A 24,314-nucleotide genomic window follows, 5' to 3' on the forward strand; every position below is an offset into this window, starting at 1 on the left:
TTCAGGTAATATGAGACGAATGGACTGTGTACATGCTAGTTTCCTAAGAAGGAACATATTCTCAACAGAGTGCAACCACCACCATAGTGCTGCTATGCACAAAAGCAACTTATTGCCCACACACGGCCTGCTAGGATGGGAAATGTGTATGCAAAGGAATGCTGTACATGTGTGGTTCTTGGACCTCTGAATGGTTCTTGGAGCTACCAGTAGCAGACACTGTGTTGCAGCAATGGCACTCACCTGACCTCTGATCAGCCACATTGCTGCTGCTTTCAGGAAAGGAGAGTTAAGTGTGGTGCAAATGTACCAGCAGAGCCAATCTGGCGCCTCTGCTAGTGTGTCTGCACTGCACCAGCCTCCCCTTCTTCCTAGTAAGCAGCTGTGATACAACTTATGAGTGCCATCACCCCACCCAACCATCTAACTAGGAGTTACATGTGCTGTTTCTGACATTAGGCTGGCAGCCATGCATGGAACTCCAAAATGGAAAGAGTTATTTGAAGTAGACACAACACCCAGACATATAGGGTTTCGATTCAGACCCCCAATTCATTGGAAACATACAAAGGATCCCATAGAAAATGTACTGTTGTACATCCATTATATCTAAATGTGGTGTAGTCAAATGGAGCTGAATTAATACTTTTAACAAATATTCCAACTATGAACCATGCAATAGATATGCAACTTTGAAATGCAAAAACAACATCACAGATTATTTAGATTATAGAGAATAAAAATTTATTTGCTATAAAATCAATTTTATTCTTACTCGCCTTTCCACCCTATTAAAAATTGTTACTGGACATTCCTGGAATTTTTGGATAAAGTTGTCTTTCTGTATTCAATTATTCAGGACACAATTCCAAATATCAAGGAGTGAGATTCAAAAAGATGACAAATCCTTCAGGGCTAAGTGACAAATAAGAATTCTGTTCTGAAGTCTCCCATTGCAATTAATATTGACATTCTAGGCCTCAAGGTTATGCTCAGTACTTTAATGCCTTAAAGGCACTGGCTAGAGATCCTGGTGACTCCATTACAATATAATGAGGGGAAAGCTGCACAAGTTAGGGGAAATAAGTTGAAGTTGGTATTCTGCCTTATCAAACAGTAGACCACAATTGGGAGACGGGTGATGTTGGTGGTCGCCCATCTGAACCGGGCAAAATTAAGCAATCTTGAGCAGAGGAAACACAACATTTTTATCTTGTACCTGACCATTAAAAATAGAGAAAGAAGAAAATGTATGCTTAATTATGCTTCAAAGACATCAGTAGCTCATTGCATTTGTGAGTTCTAGTCCCAGTTCCGTGCATTGTTTTTTTGCTTCTTCACCTCTGATGAAATTGGATTGGCGCAGCTCTCTTACACGCCACTCTTCAAGGCCACTTCTTGTTGGTTCTGCGTTTCATCAATTGCCTGGAATTCATCTGTTTGGTTTTCTGGCTTCTCATCATGCACCAAATGAACCATTTCCCGAGATCTACTGGCTTCTCCATTCAATCCACCCTTGTTTTTCTCATTTATGCCTCCTTTGCCATTGTTGATAATAAGTTTTTGCTTCTGCCCACATCTAATGGAAAGGGAAAAACATGGGATGTCAAGGCACACAATCACATTAAAAAGTGAAGTAAAACTCACCGATTCTATCTGGGTTAATCAAAGCTTTAAAACATAAGAAAAGTCCAACATCCTGCCCTCACTTTGGCCAACAAGATGCCTATGGGAAACCTGCAAGTATGCATGTAGTATTTAATCTCGTGATATTTGAAGAAAAACTATGTTTTCAGTTAGGATGCCATTTTGATTTATAGCTTCCAGACTGAACCATTTTAAAGGAAATGTTATCTGCATTTGATCATGGTTGGTCTGTGCTTGTCTGCTTCTTTCAAGACAAAGGAAGAAAACAGCAGCTATGAAAGGTCAGAGACTATCATTAATTAGTAAACGTTTATGTCCACACTTAGATCCATGCATCAACTTACAAACTAGCAGGAAATGCTTCTGAAAAGTACCTTCTGTGTGGTAGATAAGATAAAAACAACAACAATGAAGTAACGTGACTTTGATAGGACTGGAATGCAGATTGCAGCCAAGGTAGTAATTCTCAGTCCACAGTCAGTGGAGAGCTGTCCGCTCATGACTCAAAATGGGTTAACAGTATAGGATCATCTACAGTTACAGGCAGGTGGGTGCTTTGCTGCGTGGCAAAGAAGCCCACAAACGTTACAAGTCTGCAATTTTTACTATCGTGCTGAGAGCTGGAAGGAGGAGGACAAGGAGCTCCATCTCTCCTCTAACCTACTGCATTTCTATGCTGGGCCCAGAAGACAGGGCTTCCTTGCTTTGGCAGCCTACTTGGTTTCTATGCTGGTTGCATAGGACGAACGGAGAGCTCCATCCCTCCTGTGCCTGCCTGCTCTCACAGTGGCCACCTAGATGCCTATGGGATGCCCACATGCAGGACTGAGCACATTAAAAACACATTAAAAAAAACACATTAAAAATACATAGTTGACAACCTCTCTCTCCCTCTCATCTATCTATCCATCCACACACCCACTATAAAAACAAGAAAAAAATAAACTTACTGATTACCAGCTAACTATGACAGTTGCAAGGTTAAAAGATATTCGGAAGCATAAAGCAGTTCCTTCATTGCTTACTTATTTAAATATTTACCAGCCACACTTTTGTATAAATGCACTATTGTGTGCCTTGACGTGTGCTTTTCAATGGACATCTCTTGAAAGAAGGCGCTGCTTTCTCCTTTGTATTATTTAAAGATGTCAGATCTTGGATCTTGGAATTTCCCAGCAACAAGACTAAAAGAAAGTTCTGGCACTAACCAGTGGAAATTTACAAAAGCCATTCCTTACCTCCTTCGACTGTTCACAGCAATGCAAACACCAAGTATCAATGCCAGTGCCAAGAGAGAAGCAACTACAATAAGCCAATCTGTGGGTGGAAGTTCGAGCGAGGGGAAAAAACATGGAAACTTTTACTGGCTGGTCATCTGGATAGAGAGTTGACACAGTAGTTGACATAGTATCATTAATAACCCCACTTTATTTCCTTAAAGGACCCATGCTTATTGTTTTCTTTCAATGTATGAAGCAACAGAGTGAGGTTTCCTCTCAGGTCTGGCTCACAAATATTCTTTCCTCCCCTGCATGCCCATATAAATGGCAAAAATAACTGTATGGAGACTCTTTTGTGAGAAGTGGGAAGCATACAGAAACCTGATCATAACAGCTGGTACACAGCACTGCTGTGACTAAGAAAATGGCTGCTGGTTGTTTCCAGGTTCTTCCTTCGTTATGCTAAGATTTCTCCACAAGGCTGTGTATCCACATACAAGGCTGCATGAAGGAAATACTTGCAAGGAACTAGCATGGTGCTGCAATATTATTTTTAAAGGTGGGTTCAGCCAGGTGCCTGCCCCCGCCCCTGGACTCCCCATCTCTGACCCAGATAGGATGAGCTAGCAAACAACGATGGTGCTGAAAAGAAACAGTAGTAGCTGCTGCCTCCTGCTTCCTCACAGGCTCTGTCTGGCAGTGGCAACTAGCAACAATGACACTAAGAAAGACCAGTGAGAGCGACTTGCCCCCGGGCTCCCCAAGAACTGATAACTAAGTTCCTGAGACTTTCCCTCCTGTTTCCTGCTACACTGACCTTGCAAATACATGACAAAAATGAAGCCACTTTATAATGAATCTGGTGGCCTATGTAACCAAGTGTTTTCCTTGTCTGCCTGGCAGAAGGTCCTGAAATGTAAGGTGACGGTCTTGCCTAGACTGAACCTTTAACTTCATTTCTCAGTGATTTAACCTAAGAAGTTCTACATGCAAAGCATCTAGAGCTGTGGTTCCCAAAGTGGGGCACACGCCCCACACGGGGGCAATTTGAGAACGAGTTATTAACAGTGAATGGCCTTTTAAGCTTCCTCCACGTGAATAGGAGTTCACTTCTTAAATAATAAGAATTATATGTCACCGGGGTGGGGTGGGGAATCAGGATTTTGGAGATGCTGAGGTGGGGCATGGCCATAAAAAGATTGGGAACCACTGACCTAGAGGCTCACCACTTCCAGTGGTGGCAGTGAGAGGAGCAATCACAAACCAATAGGACTTTATAATAAACATAAATGGTAAAAGTAAAGACACCAACCTGGTATGATAGCCATTCGTGGCTCGCTTTTTGGCGATTCCCCTGTCTGGTCAATGTGTGTCCCTCTTCCGGACCCCTTCGGGTCATTTGGGTTATCACCTAGATAAAAAACAAACAAACATGCATTACTCACAAAACATTAGAGCTGTGTTATATAAATCTGGAGCCCTTGAGTTTTCACAGACAAAAAAAATACATGATATTGTCAAAGGAAACACAGGTGCGTTGAGTTTCATAACAAGGCCCTATTCCTTGACACGGGAATGGTAAAGTACAAGGATACAGCAGTGCTTAAGCTCCATATAAACCATAGTTTCCTCAGAGCTTTCATTTGGGTTTCTCCCCATCACACCTTGTTTGCCAACCATTTCAAAAAGCCTTCTTTTGTAAAATACTGGCAGGCTATGCTAAGGGAAGGGAAAAGTGGGATCCATTTCTCTATGAAAATTAAAATCAGTTTTCCAAACCATGATAAAATGCTTTCTTCTTTTAAATTTCCAGGTAGTGGTATATTTACAGTGGTACCTCGCAAGACGAATGCCTCGCAAGACAAAAAACTCGCTAGACGAAAGGTTTTTCCGTTTTCGATTTGCCTCGCAAGACGAATTTCCCTATGGGCTTGCTTCGCAAGACGAAAACGTCTCGCGACTTTGTTTTCTTTGTCTAAAAACAAAGACATGTTTTGTTTATAAAGTTAATTTATTTTCCCTTCAATTTTTGAACTGCTCTTTACAGTATGTGTGACTTTAAAGAGCAGTTAATAAACTGTTGTTGTACCAAATTTGGCTTTGTTTGGACTTTTTTTGACCATAGGAACACATTAATTGATTTTCAATGCATTCCTATGGGATTTCGTGCTTCGCAAGACGAAAAATTCGCTAGACGACAAAAATTGCGTAACGAATTAATTTCGTCTTGCGGGGCACCACTGTATTTTATTCTTTAGCCCTGTATTTTGAGTTCTTCTGTGAAGTGTATCCCTGTAGCAATCAGGGTGAAACTGCCTTTCCATAACACCACATACACTTATCAAATGCATGCAAATGCCGCAGACATTAGCTAATATTGCTACAGTATGTGTAATTGTTTGTAGTGACACTTATAGAAATACAGTATGTATTAATCTGTTACTAATTTGAAAATAGTTCCCGTAAGTGAGAAAAGGGAGAAAAATCAACTAATCTCCAAAACTGGAGTGACAGAAAGATTGTTGAGAAACGATCACACACCTTCCTTCGACTAGTGCAAACGCATTCATTAAAATCAGAGTTTGATCATGCATCTTTGCAAGAAGCCATGAAATAAACAGAATGTAATCACAGTAAGATTTCCATCTAAAAGCTATTTGTTTCCACACCATATTTCCCCAGGATTTTGATGTATGGAAAAGTAAAGGTTAGCTGAAGTTCCTGGAATTTATAACTCTTACTGGCAGAAGGCGATGATGGATGTCTGTCAGAACCACTGTCAATTTCAGGAAAAACTCCAGGTAATACATAATCTTGAGTGCCATTTACAAGAGGCTCATCTTCAGTGCTCCATTCAGGACGCAATTCATGTAACTGTGGATCTTGTGTTGATTCTTCAGTTTTGGTTCCATCCTTTGAGACTACTGCTGTTGTAATGATGGTTGAATTAACTATTAACTATCAATTAACCTTGAAATTTGCAGAATTAAAACCGGTGGTTTTTTTGTTTTACAAAATTCCTACTATACTGAAAGTTTAAAAAGAACAAAATAGGGAAGTTTGCAATGTTTCTGATCTGCTCTTGAAACCTTCCATTAGTAATGGACAGTGACTCAAGTGAACAACAGCCAGAAGCAGCTCAGATCAAAGTAACATTGGATCCAAGGACCACTTGGCAAAAGATGCCACATTAGAGTGTGCATACACATGGAAATATTGTCTAATAATAAAATTCATGCATGGCTCCTGCTAACAAGCCTATTAACCCACACCACGCTTGGGAAGTAAGGTGTTGTCATTTCCTTCCCTTTTTCAAAACTTAAACAAACCCACTGACTCAAATTCAGTCCGATTTTTATCTCTACAGAGATAAATATTCAAGAAATGTAAAGCACACCAGCAGTTTGGAAAGCCCAAGAATATGCCAGGAACAACAAAGTGAAATGAATAATCAATATATCAGTTCTTATTACAGATATTAAGAGATGCTCTAATTGTCTACCTAAAAAGAAACACTAGCCACTGAAACTAGGAAGGAAACGAGTCTCTAAAGTACACCAAAAACTTCAACACACTGCCATGTTTAAGCAAGGATCCTGCAAAACCTTACATCTTGGCATTAATACTGACATAAAGACAGTATTTAAAGACATCACTAGGCTCTCAAGTAGGAGATGTAACAGCAGACAGCATAATAGATACATTTTGTGAAGGATCATTAGCTTCACATGATAGCAAAATGACATAATTGAAACAATAAATGCAAATATTTGCAGAACGGAATAGAGAAATCATGACCTAAATTGTTTTAGAAAATTATTCCCCTGTACATATCATACTCTCCCACCCCCGCCCCCGCAAAACACACACACACATATGTTTGGGAAACAGTCAATTTGATCACAACTCAAAATGCAATACTCCAACAAATTTACGTTGTGTAAACCTGCAGTGCCTGGCAAACAGACAAGTACTTCTCACAATCTTGGTGGCTATCAAAACGGCCATGGCTATGACAATCACATGTGCTCCGTTAGCCACAATTAAAGAATATTAAGCAAGGAATTTTGACAGGGAAATTTCAAAACTGAAGTTCAAAGATATGGAAATGTCATTAGGCTGCAACTGCTTACAAATGATTTTATGACATTATTTTATGAGGTGATCTCCACATGGTACAGTCCCCAAGTAGCAACTTCAACACATTTGTTTTACCAATAAGGTCCTGGCCAAGGTAACAATTTAGTTTCTGTTCCTCGACGTTATATAAGTTCAGGTTACATGCAATTTAATTTTCGGTGTCTGTTTTAAAATAGACATGAAAATTAACAACATGAGATTATCTCACCTAAGATAGACAGGGTTAAAAGAATCCCACCACCATTCTACTGAATACCTGTATGATCAGTATTATTTTTTTGACTTATTCCTCTTCGAGGAACAATCCCAGGAACTAAGACATCTGCTGTTGATTTTGTCGTGTATTTGTCTTCATGACCCCATTGCCTCACTGGTTCTGGGGTTGAATCTTCTTTGGCCACATCTATGGCAATGGTAAATGAATTGAGATTATAAAAATAGCAAAACTATTAGCTGCTTTTCACTCTGATCCACTGACTTCTTACTCTACCAGCAGAATATTTCTATCCAAACAACATGCTGGGATGCCAGATTTGCTACAATTCAGAAATTCCAAAAGACTTTGACAGTGATCTGGCTTCCCCCTTGGTTTTATTTTCTGACCCAACATCTGACATCACCAGCTGACACTGACAGTTGATTAGGCATGCAGAAATTTCATCAACTTGACAATGACATTTGTGTTATATACTTTTGATGCAAGAGAAAACTATTAATGAGCTACAGCCAAGTACTTGTCAGTTGTGGATGAGAGCCCACGTTCTTCAACTTTCGGCTCTCTACTCACCACTCCCTTTCTCATTTCAACTCTTCTACAGGTTTTAACTTGGGCTAATTTTATTATAAATCATGTCATAATTAAATGATCATCACAGCAAACATCATTATTTGACTCTGGGTGATTGGCATATGCAAATAATAATCATAATGAATGAGATATAAAGAATTAAAATGTAAGACTTAGTTTCAGAACCATATTTGTATATCTTGTTTGTTTATGTTCTACAAGCTCTACACATGATAAGAAATTTAAACCAAAGGACATTATGCCCTACAACTAGCTTGAGAACAAAACAAAACATAAGCATAGAAATATCTGGTCAGGTACTATCAAGTTATTGTGTCGTGGAATGAATGCTATTGTCTATATTGCCAGGCCTATTTTTTTCTGGAGCCAGCTATATAAACTTGATGGGAGGAACATCTCCTTTAAATGGGGTTTGCATAAAATCAACTCTTAGAACAGGAGTTGTTCCTTATTATATTAAGGAATAGCAAGCTTGCCTCTAGTGAGAGAACTTTTAATTCTAATTTTCAGAAGGCTATGCCTCAGTACAATTTATGCCCTAATCCCTATTTTGAACAAATCACTTGTCCTTGTCATGTATCATTGCCTAAAAATATCCCCATAGGGCACTTTCAACTCTCAGAGGCTAGAGCTAACATTCAAAAGTTAAAATCAGAGGATTTCCTTGAGCATGAGACATCGATCCCAAAGAATCAGTCCCTCTCAAATTGCCCGAAAACAGCAACCTTATGTTAAAAGGAACAAATAATATTCTTAGGTTAGAATTCCAACCTTAAAATCTAGACATGAATCAACATTTCCATTTGGTGGAATGGCGGGGTACAGATTTAAAGAACGACAAATGCTTTGTTTCAAAAACAGTGCTTCATTTCATACATTGTGATGAAATGAATAGATTATTCAGCACAATACCTGTTTGTTTGCTTTCACTATCTGAATCAACTCCCATCGGTATACCATCTCTAGAAGTATTTGTGGGATATATTTCTTCAGCATCCCAGTCTGGCTGATGAATGGGAGGTAATGGTTGTTGAGTTGAGTCTTCATGATCGTTGTGTATGACAGCTGTTTGGCGAATCAATGATGAACTTAGGTTTGGACGTGTTAAAATACAAAATGATGGCTTTTGCAAGCCACTCCCCTCCCAATAACTCACTGCGCAATGTTCTCAGCTTTACTCATATTTACATGCAATTACATTTCTTGTGCACCTTACATGTTCAACTATATTTACTGACTGAAAATAAGAATCCAGTTGTGAGCAATGTGATTCCCCACACCATCACCAATCACCACATAATTAAGAATGGATCTGCCACAACTACCTGTATGATAAAAATTATCTATGTTATTGTTTCCAGCTGGAGGAATAACTTCTATGGGTACTTCATCCTTCGTGCTGTTTGTAGAATAATCATCTTCTGTACCCGATTCATGATGTATATCATGTACCGTTGGATCGCGAGTAGCAACTTCATGTTTGATATCATCACTGGAACCCACAGCTATGATAATGATGGTTGGGTTGGGTTAATATTAAGTGTTCTGTAACATTTGCAGAACTACATCCCACATGATTTGCTTAGCATCACATTTAATTTTTTAAAATTAGTATTGCTAATGGATATCCATTACCACATTTTAGTGGATCTCAATGCAAATTTTGTTTCCTAACAAACCAGGACACAAAAGGAATATAATTCATTTGGAATATATCAACAGAATGAAAAAACAAAACAAAAATGCACACTTCCTCTTTATAGTTACATGAAATGTTTTCTTTTTATTCTAACTTTCTGATAGAGGAATACTACTAAGTAGCAAGTTATCTCTAGATATTTGCAGTGTATTTTATTGTTACTTAAAAGCTTTACTGTGTGCATGAATGAAAAATGGATGTTCAAGGCTTATACCATAACTATAGGTAAAGGTAAAGGGACCCCTGACCATTAGGTCTAGTTGTGGCCGACTCTGGGGTTGCGGCGCTCATCTCGCTTTATCGGCCGAGGGAGCCGGTGTACAGCTTCCAGGTCATGTGGCCAGCATGACTAAGCCACTTCTGGCGAACCAGAGCAGCGCACGGAAACGCCATTTACCTTCCCGCCAGAGCGGTACCAATTTATCTACTTGCACTTTGATGTGCTTTCGAACTGATAGGTTGGCAGGAGCAGGGACCAAGCAACGGGAGCTCACCCCATCGCGGAGATTCAAACTACCAACCTTCTGATTGGCAAGCCCTAGGCTCTGTGGTTTAACCCACAGCGCCACCCGCGTCCCACCTTAACTATAGACCACTGCTATTCCAATGATGCTGGAATCAAGTTTAAATATTATGATTGCATGGCCAGTTCTCATATCAATTACAGACCATTGTGCCCTATCATGACACGAGCATCTTCCTTGTTTTGTTTAATGTCAATGAATTTCTATACAGTGGTGCTTCGGGTTACAAACACGGCTAACCCGGAAGTAGTACCTCGGGTTATGAACTTTGCCCCAGGATGAGAACAGAAATTGTGCACAAGCAGTGCAGCAGGCTCCATGTACCTCAGGTTAAGAAAGGTTTCAGGTTAAGAACAGACCTCCGGAACGAATTAAGTTCGTAACCCGAGGTACCACTGTAATTGATTTCCCTTAAGATTAAAATTCCAACCTCTTATCTAGCTCAGTACAGCAGCCTAATTCATCTAGAACGTAACAAAGAGAATATCTGAATTTTCTTCTTCTTGCTTGTACCTATATGTGAAGTTTCATTTCCATGCACGTATTCAACTGAAGAAATAATTCCAGGTACAAAATAACCTGTTGACGTGTTTGAAGGATGCCTGTGTTCATTGTTCTGGCCAGGATGTGCTTCTTGAGTAGAATCTTCATGGTCACTACCACCATCAGAGACCACAGCTGTCACAATATAGTTAGATCATTCATTCATTCATTTATTACAATGCTTATGTAATCTATTACGAAATTGTTTACTGAGAGGCACATTACCTGGCCTTCTACTGCACATAGATTCAAGTTACAAGAAAGGAGATTCCAGCTAAACATTAGGAAGAACCTTCGGACAATAGGAGTAGCCTAACAGTGGAACGGACTCCCTTAGTAGGTGAGGGACTCTCCTTCACTGGAGGTTTTTAAGCAGAGATTAGATGGTCAACTGTTGTGGAAACTTTTGTTGAGATTCCTGCACTGCAGGGGCTTGGACCAGTTGGCCTTTGGGGGTCCCCTCCAACTCTATAATTCTATGGTTATGTATTGGGAGGTTTCTGACTCTTTCTAAATAATGCATATGTTAGCACATCAGCATCCCTAAAGGACATGTTGATGGCAGAATTTCCTTCAAAAGATTTCAATGAAACAGATTGGTTTAACAACAACAAAAATTGTATCTCTACAAGACTATTCATGTAGTTTTGTTTTTGTAACTTGGAGGCCTAATGCCAAGTAGCCCTTCAGCCCTAGATTTATTTGTATTTTACCTGTCCTTACTACTCCACCACTAAATTACTCCATTCATCTGACTGATGCTAAGTCAGTGGTCACTGTCATCCCTGAAAGTCGCAGTTATGGCAATTTATTTCTGTACTTTCTGCATTTATACACCCACCTTCTAACAGTGACTCATAAAAAACACACACATGGGTTTGAAGGCTAAGTATGGAGAGTTGTCTCCTGTAATTACTGACTCTGCTTTTAAGTGGGTTATGAATACCATTATTTTGTTGCAAATGAATGGAACTTTATTATCAACTGGCAGAGAGAATGAGAGTAGTTGGGATAGCTCTTCAAATGGACTACAGTGACAATGCAGTACATTTGAAAAATAATACAAAGAACTGCAAATTTATTAATGTTCTATTTCCTTGGAGGTACCTGTATGATGTGTCTCCTTTTCATGCTTTCCTTCACTTGAAAGAATAATTATAGGTGGGATATTATCCATAGTTGTGTTTGTGGTATCTTCATCTTCACTTTCCCACCCAGGATGCATTGCATGTGGTTTTTGTGTGATGTCTTCCTGCTTGCCATTATCACTGGAGGCAACAGCTGTTGTAATGATGGTTTGAATATTTTTCAAATGTTACATAGGTATCGTTCTTTTCATCAGTTCTTACTAAGTGCTATGTTTTGTTGAATTGAATCAATATCGTATCAGGTTTTTAAGTATAATTACGTTTAGTCTGATGGCATTACCTACTATGATTTACAGTTCAAGTAGCTTTCATCCAACACCAGAAGAATTAAAAGCCATTAGAATTCCTGTACTTGGAAGACACCCAAGGAGATGTTTCCATTTCAAGACTGCTTCAACTTGGAAGCGTTATTTCAGGCAGGAGATAATCTCAAGCAGCAAACAAATTTTGCATACTTTTTCATCACACCATGCTTCCTGTGTTTAGTGAAGGTCCATTTATTTAAATGGAGTCAGGATTACATCTTTACATAGTTTGAGATAGCTTCTAATTTATCTAGAGAGATTACTGAAAAAAGTAGTAAAATGTTTTTACTATTTTTCCAGTCAATACCTGTGTCTGAACGTTCATTTTCATGCTCACTTTCAGCTGCATGAAGAATTCCAGGCAGCAAATGATTTCCAGATGTGTTTGTGAGATGTTTTTCTTCATTATCCTGTCCAGAATGCTCACTGTGCAACATTGTATCCCGACCGGAATCTTCATAGTCAGTGCTATCACTGGAGTCTACTGCTGTTACAAAGATGGCTGGGTCAGTTTTGAATTCTCTGCTTTCACATGCGCTTCACTAAGTGCAATTCTACTTAACCCTAACATGGAAAGTGGAAATCAGTAACCAAAATAGCCGTTTTAGATGAGACAGAACTATAGCTTTATCCAAAACGTATTCTATGGCTATAAAATCTACACAGAAAACAAGGCCAGTATACCTGAATGAGCGTCTCCACCCCCATCGTTCTGCCCGGACACTGAGGTCCAGCGCCGAGGGCCTTCTGGCGGTTCCCTCACTGTGAGAAGCAAAGTTACAGGGAACCAGGCAGAGGGCCTTCTCAGTAGTGGCACGCGCCCTGTGGAATGCCCTCCCACCAGATGTCAAAGAATAAACAACTATCTGACGTTTAGAAGGCATCAGAAGGCAGCCCTGTTTAGGGACGTTTTTAATGACTGATGTTTTAATGTATTTTTAATCTTTTGTTGGAAGCTGCCCAGAGTGGCTGGGGAAACACAACCAGATGGGGTTTTTATTATTATTATTATTATTATTATTATTATTATTATTATTATTATTTCTAATTTAGCTAAAAGATTTAATGATAATGAATCACTGCCTGTACCTGTATGTGGCATTTCCTTTTTACTCGCTTTTTATTCTGAGGAATGATTCTAGGTGGCTAATTAAATTTAGATGCATTTGCAAGGTATTTATTGTCACTGTCCCAGCCAAGATCATATACAACCATCTCTGCTTCATGAATCTTTTGAAGGCTCTTGTCTGGGAAAGCAAATCTTTCTGCCATAGGACTCATTTTGCCGGACTCTGGAGTATTTATAAATACTTGTCCAGATCAAGTCAACATGGGCCTTTGGTCATCAACCTCAATGGAAGACTAAAGTAACCCAGTCTAAAGAAAGAAAAGGCAAGAATAGGTGGGTTGTTTTTTTGTTTTGTTTTTAAAAAAAACATTTTCATGTTTTTTTTCTCTAGCTGCAATAAATTTGCCTTCACTGCCCAAGAGGATATAAACTAGCCTACATGTGTGAATCATGAGAGGAATCTTTGTAGTTCATTCCAACAGCTGCTATAATAATGTCTGAATCTGTTTTAAAGACAACAAATGGTAGTGAATGGTAGCCTGATAAAGAATAGACCCATTAAAATCAGTGGAATGGGATAACATGAATCCATTCATTTCAGTGGATCAGCTCTTGATTTAGTTAGACAATACCCTATGTTAGCAGTTTCCTCCTCATAATTATTTGATGCCCATCTTATCTAGCTTTACGGGCACTATCAGAATTTTAGCTGAAGTCAATTAAAATATTAGGTTAAGGCTTAAGCAGTATTAATTATTAGGTTAAGACTGAACTCCATATGCATTGTCAAAGTAATAAATTCCATCTAGGGAAACAATAACCTCCAATCTAACATGCCACATTTCTCAACCCAAGAAGACTTCAAAAACATTTCTGTTTTGCTTAGAAATTTACTGATGTGCTGTGCAAGCTTGCTACTATTTTCTTGTGGATTTGGGGTTTTCTAAATTGTTTTTAAATTTATTGTTTGATCTTGAGTTTACATATTTGTCAGTCATCTTGTGGAAGTTTTGTCATTGTTGTTTTGAAAAGTGACTATACATTTATTAAATGAATTTAAAAAGTGTAGAAAAGTTTAACAATGCCGAATTTTCTTTTTCTTCCTAGTACCCGAATGAGATATTTCCAAATCCTCTTCATGCTTGTTTACACTTGAAATGAGACCAGGCACCAAGATGGATCTCATTAATCTATATACCATGATTATCAGTCTTCACGGTTAATCTTACCCGTGGAGACCACAACTGCTACAATGATGACTGAATCAATACCACATTTTCACTATCAGGCCCATGTTATGTAGATTAAATAATTTTCTTAGGATGTATCAGTAGTTAAGGCTGCAATCCTGATTCATGCTGACTTCATAGGAGTCGGGATTACACCCTTCGTAGGAAATAATAATGATTGAGGCTGAATAGAACTTTTCTGAGATATACCTGTATAAATGGATTCATTTTTTTGCTCATTTTCACTTGGATGAATAATTTCAGGTAGCGTCTCTTTGCTGGATGAGTTTGTGGGGTATCTTTCTTCATTGGACCATTCAGGATATATGCCATGAGTTGGTGGGCCTTGAGTGGATTCTTCAACTTTCAGCCCATTATCTGCTTTTGTGGTGAAGTATTTGTTAATTTAATATATGCAGAACCACTGTCTATTGTACATGCATCTTGCAGTTCAATATGAATCCAACTACACTGGTGGCACGCAAGAAAAAAGGGTGCCTTTTAGGGGGTCTGTTTATCTGTCACTAAGTCAAGATTCTCTATTACACTTTTAGTATAAGCACTTTTCAATAAAAAAATAACCAGTTCATATTTCAGTTAATTCATTTTAGTTAAATCCTTTGAAACAATATCTTATCTAGCCATTATTATGTACATGTGAAGCAAGCATTTTGTATTCCACAGCTATAAAATGATTTTGGTTTTAGTTAAATGGTATGAAGACAACATATTTTGTTCATTTCTTATTTGCAGACAGCTAGGTTTCTAAAAAAAGAAAAGAAATAAGCTTGCAAAGGAGGTATTCTGACTTCCTCATAGACACATGCTGTTTATGGCACAATCACCAAGTATTTGTAAAAACAAATTTGTTCTTTCAATGTTGTGACGGCAAAGCAGGCAACAGAAATACAAATTAGTAAATACTGTAGATAATTTTGGTTATCTACAGTAAATGTGGAGTATTTTCTACTTGAAGAAACGCTAAAACAACAGTAATGGGCTGCATCTACACAACAGAGGCCCAAGCAAAATAATTGTGTGCAAAGCACTCTGACACTAATATTCTTGGTGTCAGAGATTGAATTATATTGGGGTGGTGGTGTCAAGATGAAATAAAACTAATATGATATGAAGCCCTACTCAGATGATGAAATGTGACTTATCTGTTTGAATGGAATAGTGGCTCTTCTTAAAGCTACCTCTTTTTAAAACTTAGGTGCCTCTGATGCAAAAGAACATGGGTCCACCATTCTTTAACACTGACTGAGGTAGCAGGACAGAGAAATGTGCGTAGGATCCTGCAGAAGGGATGGCGCCATTTGGAGGTTGGGCCTCCATGGACTGGCGGTAATGCCATCCATTATTGGGAATGCTAACAATCCATTATTAATGGAAAGTTTTGTCAGACTGCCATGATTATCTTAGTGCCCTAATACTGGAATACTAGGAATTCACTTTAAAGGGTAGTAAGAAGGCCTAAATATATGTGAGATGCAGGTCTGTGAATGTAGCTGCCGTGTAAGGGGCAGGTGAACTGGATCAGAACCGTGACATAGGAGGGGCTGCTGCTTTCCTCCTGTGCAATTACCACAATAAAAATTGCTTCCGTTTTTGAAGCCATGTTTCACCCCAAATGGAGAAGCATCAGACTGGATAAAGGCTGGACTTCTCACTGACACATAAAAGCCTTCCTATTCGCTGACATAAAAGAGAAATAGAACTGAACATAGGAAGATTACATTAACATCCTGCAGGCAGTACCTGTCTGAGAAGATTCATTGTCATGAAGCTTCTCACTTTGAGGAATAAGTGTTTCTAGGACACCAAGGATCGTTCTGTTTGTGGCAGAACCACTTCTCCGCCCAGCTTTGCCCACTGTGGATAACTGATCTTGATGTGATTCTTCACGTTCAGCACTTTCATTGAAGGCTAGAACTATTGTAGCAATGATAAATAATGCAGGAATCAGTAACTCAGTATTTTGGATTTCCGTGTGTTTAGTAGATAGTGAGAGACTCAGAAAGTTCTGTGCGTGAACTCCAATGGAAACAGGCTTCCCCAATTGTTTCGCCATAGGATGGAAACCTTATTTATGCATGTAGAATAGCTACCTCAACAGAAGTTAATAGGTAAGCCCATTCTGCCTGTCAGAATTCTCACCTCAACAAGGAGTCACTGTACTGAGGTGGTTATTTGAATCAGTATAGTTCAAACCTTCCATGGGGAAGAAGCTTGACTCAGTGGCAGAGAATCTGCTTTGCATGCAGAAGGGTTCCATCTCTAGCATCTCCACATAGGACTGGGAAAGACTCTGCCCGAAACCTGGCACAGCTGCTGCTAATCATTGTAGACTGTCCATCTTGAGCTAGATGGACCAGTGGCGTGACTCACTATAAGGCAGCTTCCTGTGTTTGAGATGGCATGCTAATCACTAGTTAGTGCAAGAAGAGGTATAATTTTATCATTTTATATAATTTTTCTTTCTGTGTGGAAATGGATAGAATGACTAATGCACAAACCAATTCGGCCAAAATGCTTGGATGAAAATTCAGTCTTCTTACAGAATCAGCTACTTCCACTGAGTTCAGCTTAAACCCAGATTCTTCAATTTGCATACTGTAGCAATAAGTCTGGCAACCAATACAACTCAAGCTGCTGCATTGCCACAACAGGGATAAAACACAGATAACTTCAGAATAACCAAACAGCAAAGTGGTCTTGATTTATACCTCTGTGTTCTCACACACGGCACATCCTTAATATTCGGTCCAACCACTGGCCCATCAAGCCCAGTACAGTCTACTTTTAGATATTTATATAGGTTGACTAGCAAATGGTATAAACATAAATTTTATCGGTATTACATATCTGGGGTACTTTTGACACTGATAATAGATTGTACCTATCTATTTAAAATGTAACTAAAAATAATGGGAGAAAAATGACTGCGAAGAGCAAAACTCTCAACAATTTGGAACTCACATCTCTAATATATGGAAGAATAACTAAAGGAAATTCACAACGCCCACCAACCCCTTGACTAAAAGTTCTAATTTTAAGTATGGTTAAACACCATTTCTCCAGAAACCTGGATCAGGAAATGAAAGCAAACAATCCAAATGAACATCTAATTCTACAGTTCACTATTGGTTCTGATACCTGTATGGTGGGAAGAATCTTCCTCCAGAGTTCTCTCTCTTTCACTTGACGGAACAAGCACAGGATGCAATACGTCTGAAGCTGTGGTTGTAGGTAATGTGTCTTCAGTTTCTAATCCAGAGAGAGCACCATCTAGTGGATTCTGAGTTGAGTCTTCCTGCTTGAAGAAATCATCACTGGAGGACCCAGCTGTTATGATGATGTTTTGAATCAGTTGCAGTGTTATGCTTGCTGAACAACCATCCAGATTGTTCACTTTATCTTCTTAAACTAGACATGGCTTGCTTTTTCAATTATGTGCATAAGCAAGAGGAGGAGGAAAGTAGATAATTTTTTTGGAAAGTATTGTTGAATTCACAGCCACCCAGTGTCATCACCTCGATTATCAGAAGTTGCTGATTTTCCAGACAGTGCCCCAGAGACCAGTAGGAATAGCGGAAAGGCGTGTAACAGTATTATAGGCAGAAAAGATATGACAACAGCTTGCACCTTTAACTGATCTATCAAACGTCTTTGATAGATGCCAAGGCTTTGTACAACTGAAATCACAGCACCATCTTAAGTCCATAAACTTTCTCTTTCTTGTCTTCTTTTTCTTCTTCCTTTTTCATTGAAATTGTACTTTTTGGAATATGTTTAGACATTTGTTCCAGGCACTAAGGCCAAATGCTGCAGATAGATAATGTTGGTTCACACATTCAACTTGAAAAAAATATTTTGGCTGGCATTCTGAGCCAGATGTAGTTCAACCATTTCAGCATAGCCTTATACAGTTCTAAAGGTGCTGCTGTTTAAATCCAAGGAAACTGTCAGAAGCATCTTGAGGTACCACCACCACACCACCAGATTTTTCCTTCAGAGTCAAACCTTTTCCCAGCATTCAGCAGGAAGCATAATGTGTTGAACATTATGATGACTGCCTGAGATGAGCCCAAGAGAACATGCTTTAGATTTTGAGAAATAACACCAAGCCCACAGAAAGCCCTTTGGAATAGGAAAGCAAGGTAGACCCCATCTGCAAGAGAAAATGCTAATACATTTCCATAATAAACCAAACCAAAATTGCAATGCAAGTTGTGTATGTGCTTGTATAAATTCCATTTGTTCATCTTTCATTCCCTAATATTGCAATCGTCCTCTAATGTTGGCAAATCTATGCCCTTGGGTTCAAAAGATCTCTGTTTTCATGTGTTTGAATAGCAGTTTATATAGTTCTTTCTTTAAAACAAAGTGAAGCATCACAAAATGAGCTCATGTTAGCTCCCAACTTTCTAAACAAGGAACTGATTTGAGCCAATTTTGTGAAGTCTACAAGCACTGGCTACTTGAAAAACACAGCGGCAACTTGATTTGGTATGGGCCAATCTCATCATGTTTCTATGCTGACTTTTACTGGCTGCGTGTCTGATCTATGTGTACTTTAGCACTGCCAAGCTCCCTTTGTGTAGCACTGAATTGAGGCCAACGTGGTTACATATGACAGCACTTTAAAAAATACTGCTTTAAGATATGGTTAGACAGGGATGACATGTTGGTTTGGAACTTCTGCAAATTTCAGGGAACTTTGGAGTCTAAAATAAATTCAGATTTGGGATTTGTGACTCACTCTTGCTTAGCCAAAGCCAAATAACACGTGAGCCTTGGGTTTCATGGTTTTGTTAAGATTTAACAGAACACATCTGGGGGGAAATGCCTTCAAATGTGTGACTCTGCTTTCTTTTTTTAAAGTAATCACAGCATATTATCTGCAGATGTAGTAGCAGATATACTACAGATGTAGCACTGCACCATGATTCTATTTATTAACTAACTTCTAGACTTTGATACTGTGAGAGTTGATGCTGACATGAAAGAGGTAGTGTCAAGATCATGCTTTAGTAGTCATACCAGTAGCTGTTGAATAATGTTCATCATCACCTAGAGGAACAATTCGGGGTAGCACATCCTCCCTTGTGCCATTTGTTGAATATCTGACTTCACTGTCTTTTTCAGAGTGTACACCATGCAGAAATGAATCATGGGCCGAGTCATCATGCTTGACATCTTTGGTGGAGACCACAGCTGTTGTGACAATAGTTGAATTTATATTTATTTGACTATATTCCACACTACCACCAACCAATTAACATTGGTATTATTTCTTGGGTATAACACATGGGTATAACATAAGCCATATTGTTCAGGTATTTTTAATGCACAGCTCACATATCCATGTCGTTTCGTCTTTAGCATCAAGTGGAAACTTACATGGGTGAGAGAACCCTCTGAAATTCACCATCGCAGGCACAACAATTTGAAATCAAATGCAATACTTTACAGTGGACAGTTCACACATGTCCATTGAATGCCATCAAATACTGAATAAATAAACAACCATGAATCAGGAGTGTGTCCTCTTTAGATTGCAAATATTCACTCTGGCTGAAAATTGCTGCAAAAGTAGTAGATCTGCAAGCAAAACCCATGATACAGGACAGAAAATTTTCCCAAATGAAACTTTTTCTAGTTTCTGTTTCCTAACTGGCAATGAATGGCTGCCAATTGCTAATGTAATATCGGAAAAGTTTGGATGTTTCAAAGGTTTTGTTCTATTTACTTAAACACAAGTAAAAGAAATATGCTAGGTTAGTTAACCATGTAGGTCATCAGAAAATTTTCTGATGCAAGCACTTCTGGAAAACCCACATCAATGGGCAAATGTCAGGATCATAGCCCTCAAATGTCTTGGAAAAATAGAATTTTGGAAACTTAACATTTTACTTTTCATCAGAGTGGCAGAGTGCATTTATTTTAAGTTCAGGTGGGCAATCGCACAATAGTGCCACTAGTTTTGTACTACTGCTGAAGAAAATTGCAATCATGACCACTGATGAGTTTCAGAGATCATTACAAAAATCCAAACTCAACCCTTCTGTTACCATCAAGTGCTATGCATCCTAACCTTTCCACTTATAACCAAAGGTTGTCATTAAAACAAAAACTGGGATTGGTTCTGTGCTTTGAACAGCAACTTGATACAGAAAAGTAAGGGTACTTCTACACTGTTGTTACTCCTGGGTGCTGCTCAGTCATGTACCAGAAAACTCAGGTTATACAATTAAAGCAGGTTTGGCACCCTTGTGCAACAAATCTGCATCTCCAAAAAATCAGTCTTATATGCAATGGAAAGTGTGTAAAGTGTGGGATAACAATGGCTTTATTAAATAAAAATAGTAAGTAAGCAAGCAAGTAAGGCTGTTGCTAAAGGCACAAAAATACATGTCTCCAACTACTGTATGAAATTATGTTGGAAAACAGTAAAATAAAGTTTTGATCCACAGAATTTTTTCCTTTGAAATGCACTCTTTGACTTACTTTGCTTCACTATGGAAGAACTAGAGCAAAATGCATGATTCAGACAATGCAATGAGACCCACTACACTTCTGATAGAAACAAATGACTACAAGCCGCTTGACTGATTTCACTAAATTGTATTTTCCACAATTAGAGAAAGAATAATCCAGGAAGATATGCACAACATATGTTAGTTTAACATATAACTTGATGCTTGTTGCTAAACCCAAAGAATAGCTTTTACCACCACCACAATACAACCACCATCTCACCATAGCAAAATAAATTTGACCTCATAGACCACCTGTGCACAAATAACATGAATGATAAAAGTCAGAGCCTAGAGATTAAGTGCACTGATAGGAATGGTACTTTCCCAAATACAACCGAAGGCACCAGCACACTTTGCAATGTCCCCATCATAGAGATAATCCAATGCAAAAGAAACCAAACTAGTTTAAGGATGTTTACCAAGGAAAGCGTTGTTTCATAATATGCATTCCTAGGACAAATGCCTAACAGATACCAGTGCGAAGAGGTAAGGCAAGTCAGAGCTAAATGAAGCTCAAGCATAAAACACAAAATGAGACTTTTATTTTATAAGTATGCACCCAAGTTTCCATTTCCAGACTAAGCCAATAGGATTGTACCATTATCATATGCAAACACGAAGTCCTGCTCCCAGTTTAGGATATGCATAGAAATAATGGCAGAGTAAAATAATTCATGGTACTCAATTAAACCTTCTTTGCTTTGTGTTGTCTATTATTAAGCAGTAATCTTGCATTATATCCAGAATTGCATTATAAATTAATTTTGGATTCGATGTTGTGGTATTTCTGAATTATGTATGGCGCAAACTATTCCTTACATCCAAATCCCATGGTTTACTGAGACACATCTAATGACTTTCATTATAGTGCAGTGCATTCATTACAGGAATTAATGCTTACTGGTTTTTGATGGCCGAGGTTCGTTATCACCACTGCTGTTCCATTCAAGAACGGTTTCAGGATTTAAGTGCCCAGACCCTTCTCCATAATAATGATCATCATCATCATCATCATCGCCACCATCATCATCATCGCCACCATCATCATCATCAAAAACATCACGATGTTCTTCAGAACTCTTATCTAGTGATTTGATTATGTAAACCTACGATAAGCTTTTAATATCATTATCCATTTCCCAATCACCAAAGTAAGTATCTTTCTTATTTGTGGTAGTGTTTTCAGAGCTCCTCATTAGAGATGAATAATGAGTAAGAGATTAATAATGTGTAATAGATTTATTGGGTGGAAATAAACCAAACAGTGGTGGTGGTGCAACAATGTACAATGGGCATTAAATCAATAAGAGTGTCTGTGATCCAGTGCATGGCAAGAAGATGGTTGAGTTGGTTACAGTTGCCTTGTATCACTGTATCACAAGGCATTGTGAGTGATATAATAAAGAGAAGAGAGAGCATTTACAAGGCACTCAATACACCAGGATATGCTCCTGGGAGGCACTGCAAGATCCTTTGGATTCCACTAGAGAAAAGTTGGAGCTCTGAATACGGGTGATTTGACAAGAATCTCAGTGGAAATGCTATATTCTTACTGTATAATTTGCTACCATAAGAAAAGAGACAGTTACACAGAAGTTAAGAGACAGCACAAGAGAATTTTCAGTTTATGCATCCCACTGCCACCACAAATAATGGAGCTGGCATTAAGAACAACCAACGGATAAGAAGAAATAAAGTTATTGACAAAGCAACCCAATATTAGGATGCTTTGAGGAGTTATTAAAAGAGCAGGGGATCTCAGCAATACATAGATGTAGCAATAGAGGATACATATTCAGTCCAAATGAAGATTCATGCATATTCAGTCCGAACTGTATATTCAGATCCAAAGATTTCTGACTACGTGGGGCTATATTGAATAGAAAAATCCTTACAGAATTAGGGGCTGTTTTCTACAATCAACACACTACTTCTGATGTTACCATTAAGTTTGTATTCTAGACAATTATAAACTATTGTTAGCAGTTAATTTTTTTACCCCAAGTTCCTTCAATGGGATGATGCACCTCCTTAAAATCAATACTGGTGGACATTTTCTCATGTGAGTTGTGATGAGGGCTGACAGCTGTTCAGACAACAGAGGAATGAGTTATGATATTTTTATTTGTTAAGCCAACATTTCCCAGCTAAGCTACTATCCATCAACACCTTCCTGAATAAACAACTTGCCTGCCAACAATAAGATTAATAAGAGGAAGGGAGAAAGAGGCTTAACAGTTAGGCGTTTGGTGCTTAATTCAAGAAAGAGGGGTCTGTTCCTATAGTTCTTGAATTGACTTCTCACAGGAATTGAAAACCTTGTAGTATTTATCAAAATCAGAAGAGTTTATTTATACACTAGAGAGAAGTTAGCTTAGGGCACAGAAGAAGAGCAGGACATTGATAAAATAAAGCCAAATATAATATTAACCAATAAGGAAGCAAAATAAAGTTGAGGAAAAATTAAGTGAGGGTATTGAATCCCTTTATTTAAATTGTGGTGCATCTACAAGCCATTGTGAATCCCAAAGCCCTTACTCACACCCACCCACCAAAGTTTTACCGTATGTATTTTTGTGCTTACAATGGGTGGAATCCAATCAGGGCACTTACGATAACAGAAGGCTTTTAATTCAGCAGGTGCCATTTGCTAATGGACGGGGAGGGCAAAAGATTTTTCCCAATTCACTCTTCGTCCTGCAATCCATCCCCACTATAGCTTATACTGTGTTTTGGGAGGTACCCCAAGTTTCTGGAGCTGTTTTTCAGGGGCACTGTGGGAGAGATGAGCAGAAATGTTTCCTCCTCTCAACCACTGGATCAAAAGCCCTTCCATGAGCTCAGGGAAGGGTAAGAATGAGGATACCTTTCTGTATGTATGTATGCAAAGGGTTGCCCGTTATTGACTATATTATTTTTTCTGATTTTAGAGTTTCCTCTGTTTAAACCTTGCATAAGAGAAAAATAGGACAAAGTGCCAGGCCAAGAAGCACTGCTCACAAAACTGTCCTCAAAAGATCACTAAGAGAACTGGATCCCATAAAGTTATTTGCCCATTTTCTGTCTCTCTTGTTTCCCATTGCTAATTGGCCACAGTAAGCTGCTATTTTTTTTATTCTTGTTTGCAACTTTGATTTGGTTTAAAGAGAAATGTCAAGCTGATGTGGTCAAGAATCCTTAAATAGGGAGAAGTAAATACAAGGCTTTGTGTGTTTGTTATAGGCTACAGAAAGATCAGTTATAATAACTGTTTTCTGGTCCATGGTAACGCCAGAACTGTCTAATAACGCTGCACTATGGTTTAGTGCTACATTCATGAGCAAGAAAGAGCTGCTATGAGGCTTGTGCCCCTTCTGCCCCTTTCTGATCACAGAGAGAATATTTATTTTCATTTTCTGAGAAACCTGGCTTGCCATTATGTAGGAACCAGGGACAGT

At 38.6% G+C, this 24,314-nt stretch overlaps 1 protein-coding gene across 26 annotated transcripts in view; it reads right to left on the reverse strand.

The window, feature by feature from the left end:
• Nucleotides 1–718: 718 nt before the first annotated feature.
• The window catches only part of CD44 (CD44 molecule (IN blood group)), a 73,266-nt gene continuing 49,670 nt past the window's right edge, over nucleotides 719–24,314 (reverse strand). For 2 of the 26 annotated variants that reach the window (XM_083462688.1, XM_083462713.1), the window contains 16 exons: nucleotides 22,877–22,963; nucleotides 21,779–21,961; nucleotides 19,379–19,552; nucleotides 17,492–17,680; nucleotides 16,094–16,267; nucleotides 14,543–14,713; nucleotides 12,342–12,521; nucleotides 11,689–11,862; nucleotides 10,552–10,716; nucleotides 9,138–9,320; nucleotides 8,728–8,880; nucleotides 7,264–7,410; nucleotides 5,609–5,794; nucleotides 4,180–4,278; nucleotides 2,886–2,964; nucleotides 719–1,579 (listed from right to left, as the gene is read on the reverse strand). In XM_083462688.1, coding sequence (XP_083318814.1) covers nucleotides 1,372–1,579; nucleotides 2,886–2,964; nucleotides 4,180–4,278; nucleotides 5,609–5,794; nucleotides 7,264–7,410; nucleotides 8,728–8,880; nucleotides 9,138–9,320; nucleotides 10,552–10,716; nucleotides 11,689–11,862; nucleotides 12,342–12,521; nucleotides 14,543–14,713; nucleotides 16,094–16,267; nucleotides 17,492–17,680; nucleotides 19,379–19,552; nucleotides 21,779–21,961; nucleotides 22,877–22,963 — 2,552 coding nt within the window. In that variant the 3' untranslated portion in view covers nucleotides 719–1,371. The remainder of the gene's footprint in view (nucleotides 1,580–2,885; nucleotides 2,965–4,179; nucleotides 4,279–5,608; nucleotides 5,795–7,263; nucleotides 7,411–8,727; nucleotides 8,881–9,137; nucleotides 9,321–10,551; nucleotides 10,717–11,688; nucleotides 11,863–12,341; nucleotides 12,522–14,542; nucleotides 14,714–16,093; nucleotides 16,268–17,491; nucleotides 17,681–19,378; nucleotides 19,553–21,778; nucleotides 21,962–22,876; nucleotides 22,964–24,314) is intronic. The other 24 variants (XM_083462689.1, XM_083462710.1, XM_083462697.1 and 21 more) reach the window with 19 other exon arrangements.

Source organism: Podarcis liolepis (assembly GCF_965112155.1).
Source record: "Podarcis liolepis genome assembly, chromosome: 1".
Lineage (NCBI taxonomy): Eukaryota > Metazoa > Chordata > Lepidosauria > Squamata > Lacertidae > Podarcis > Podarcis liolepis.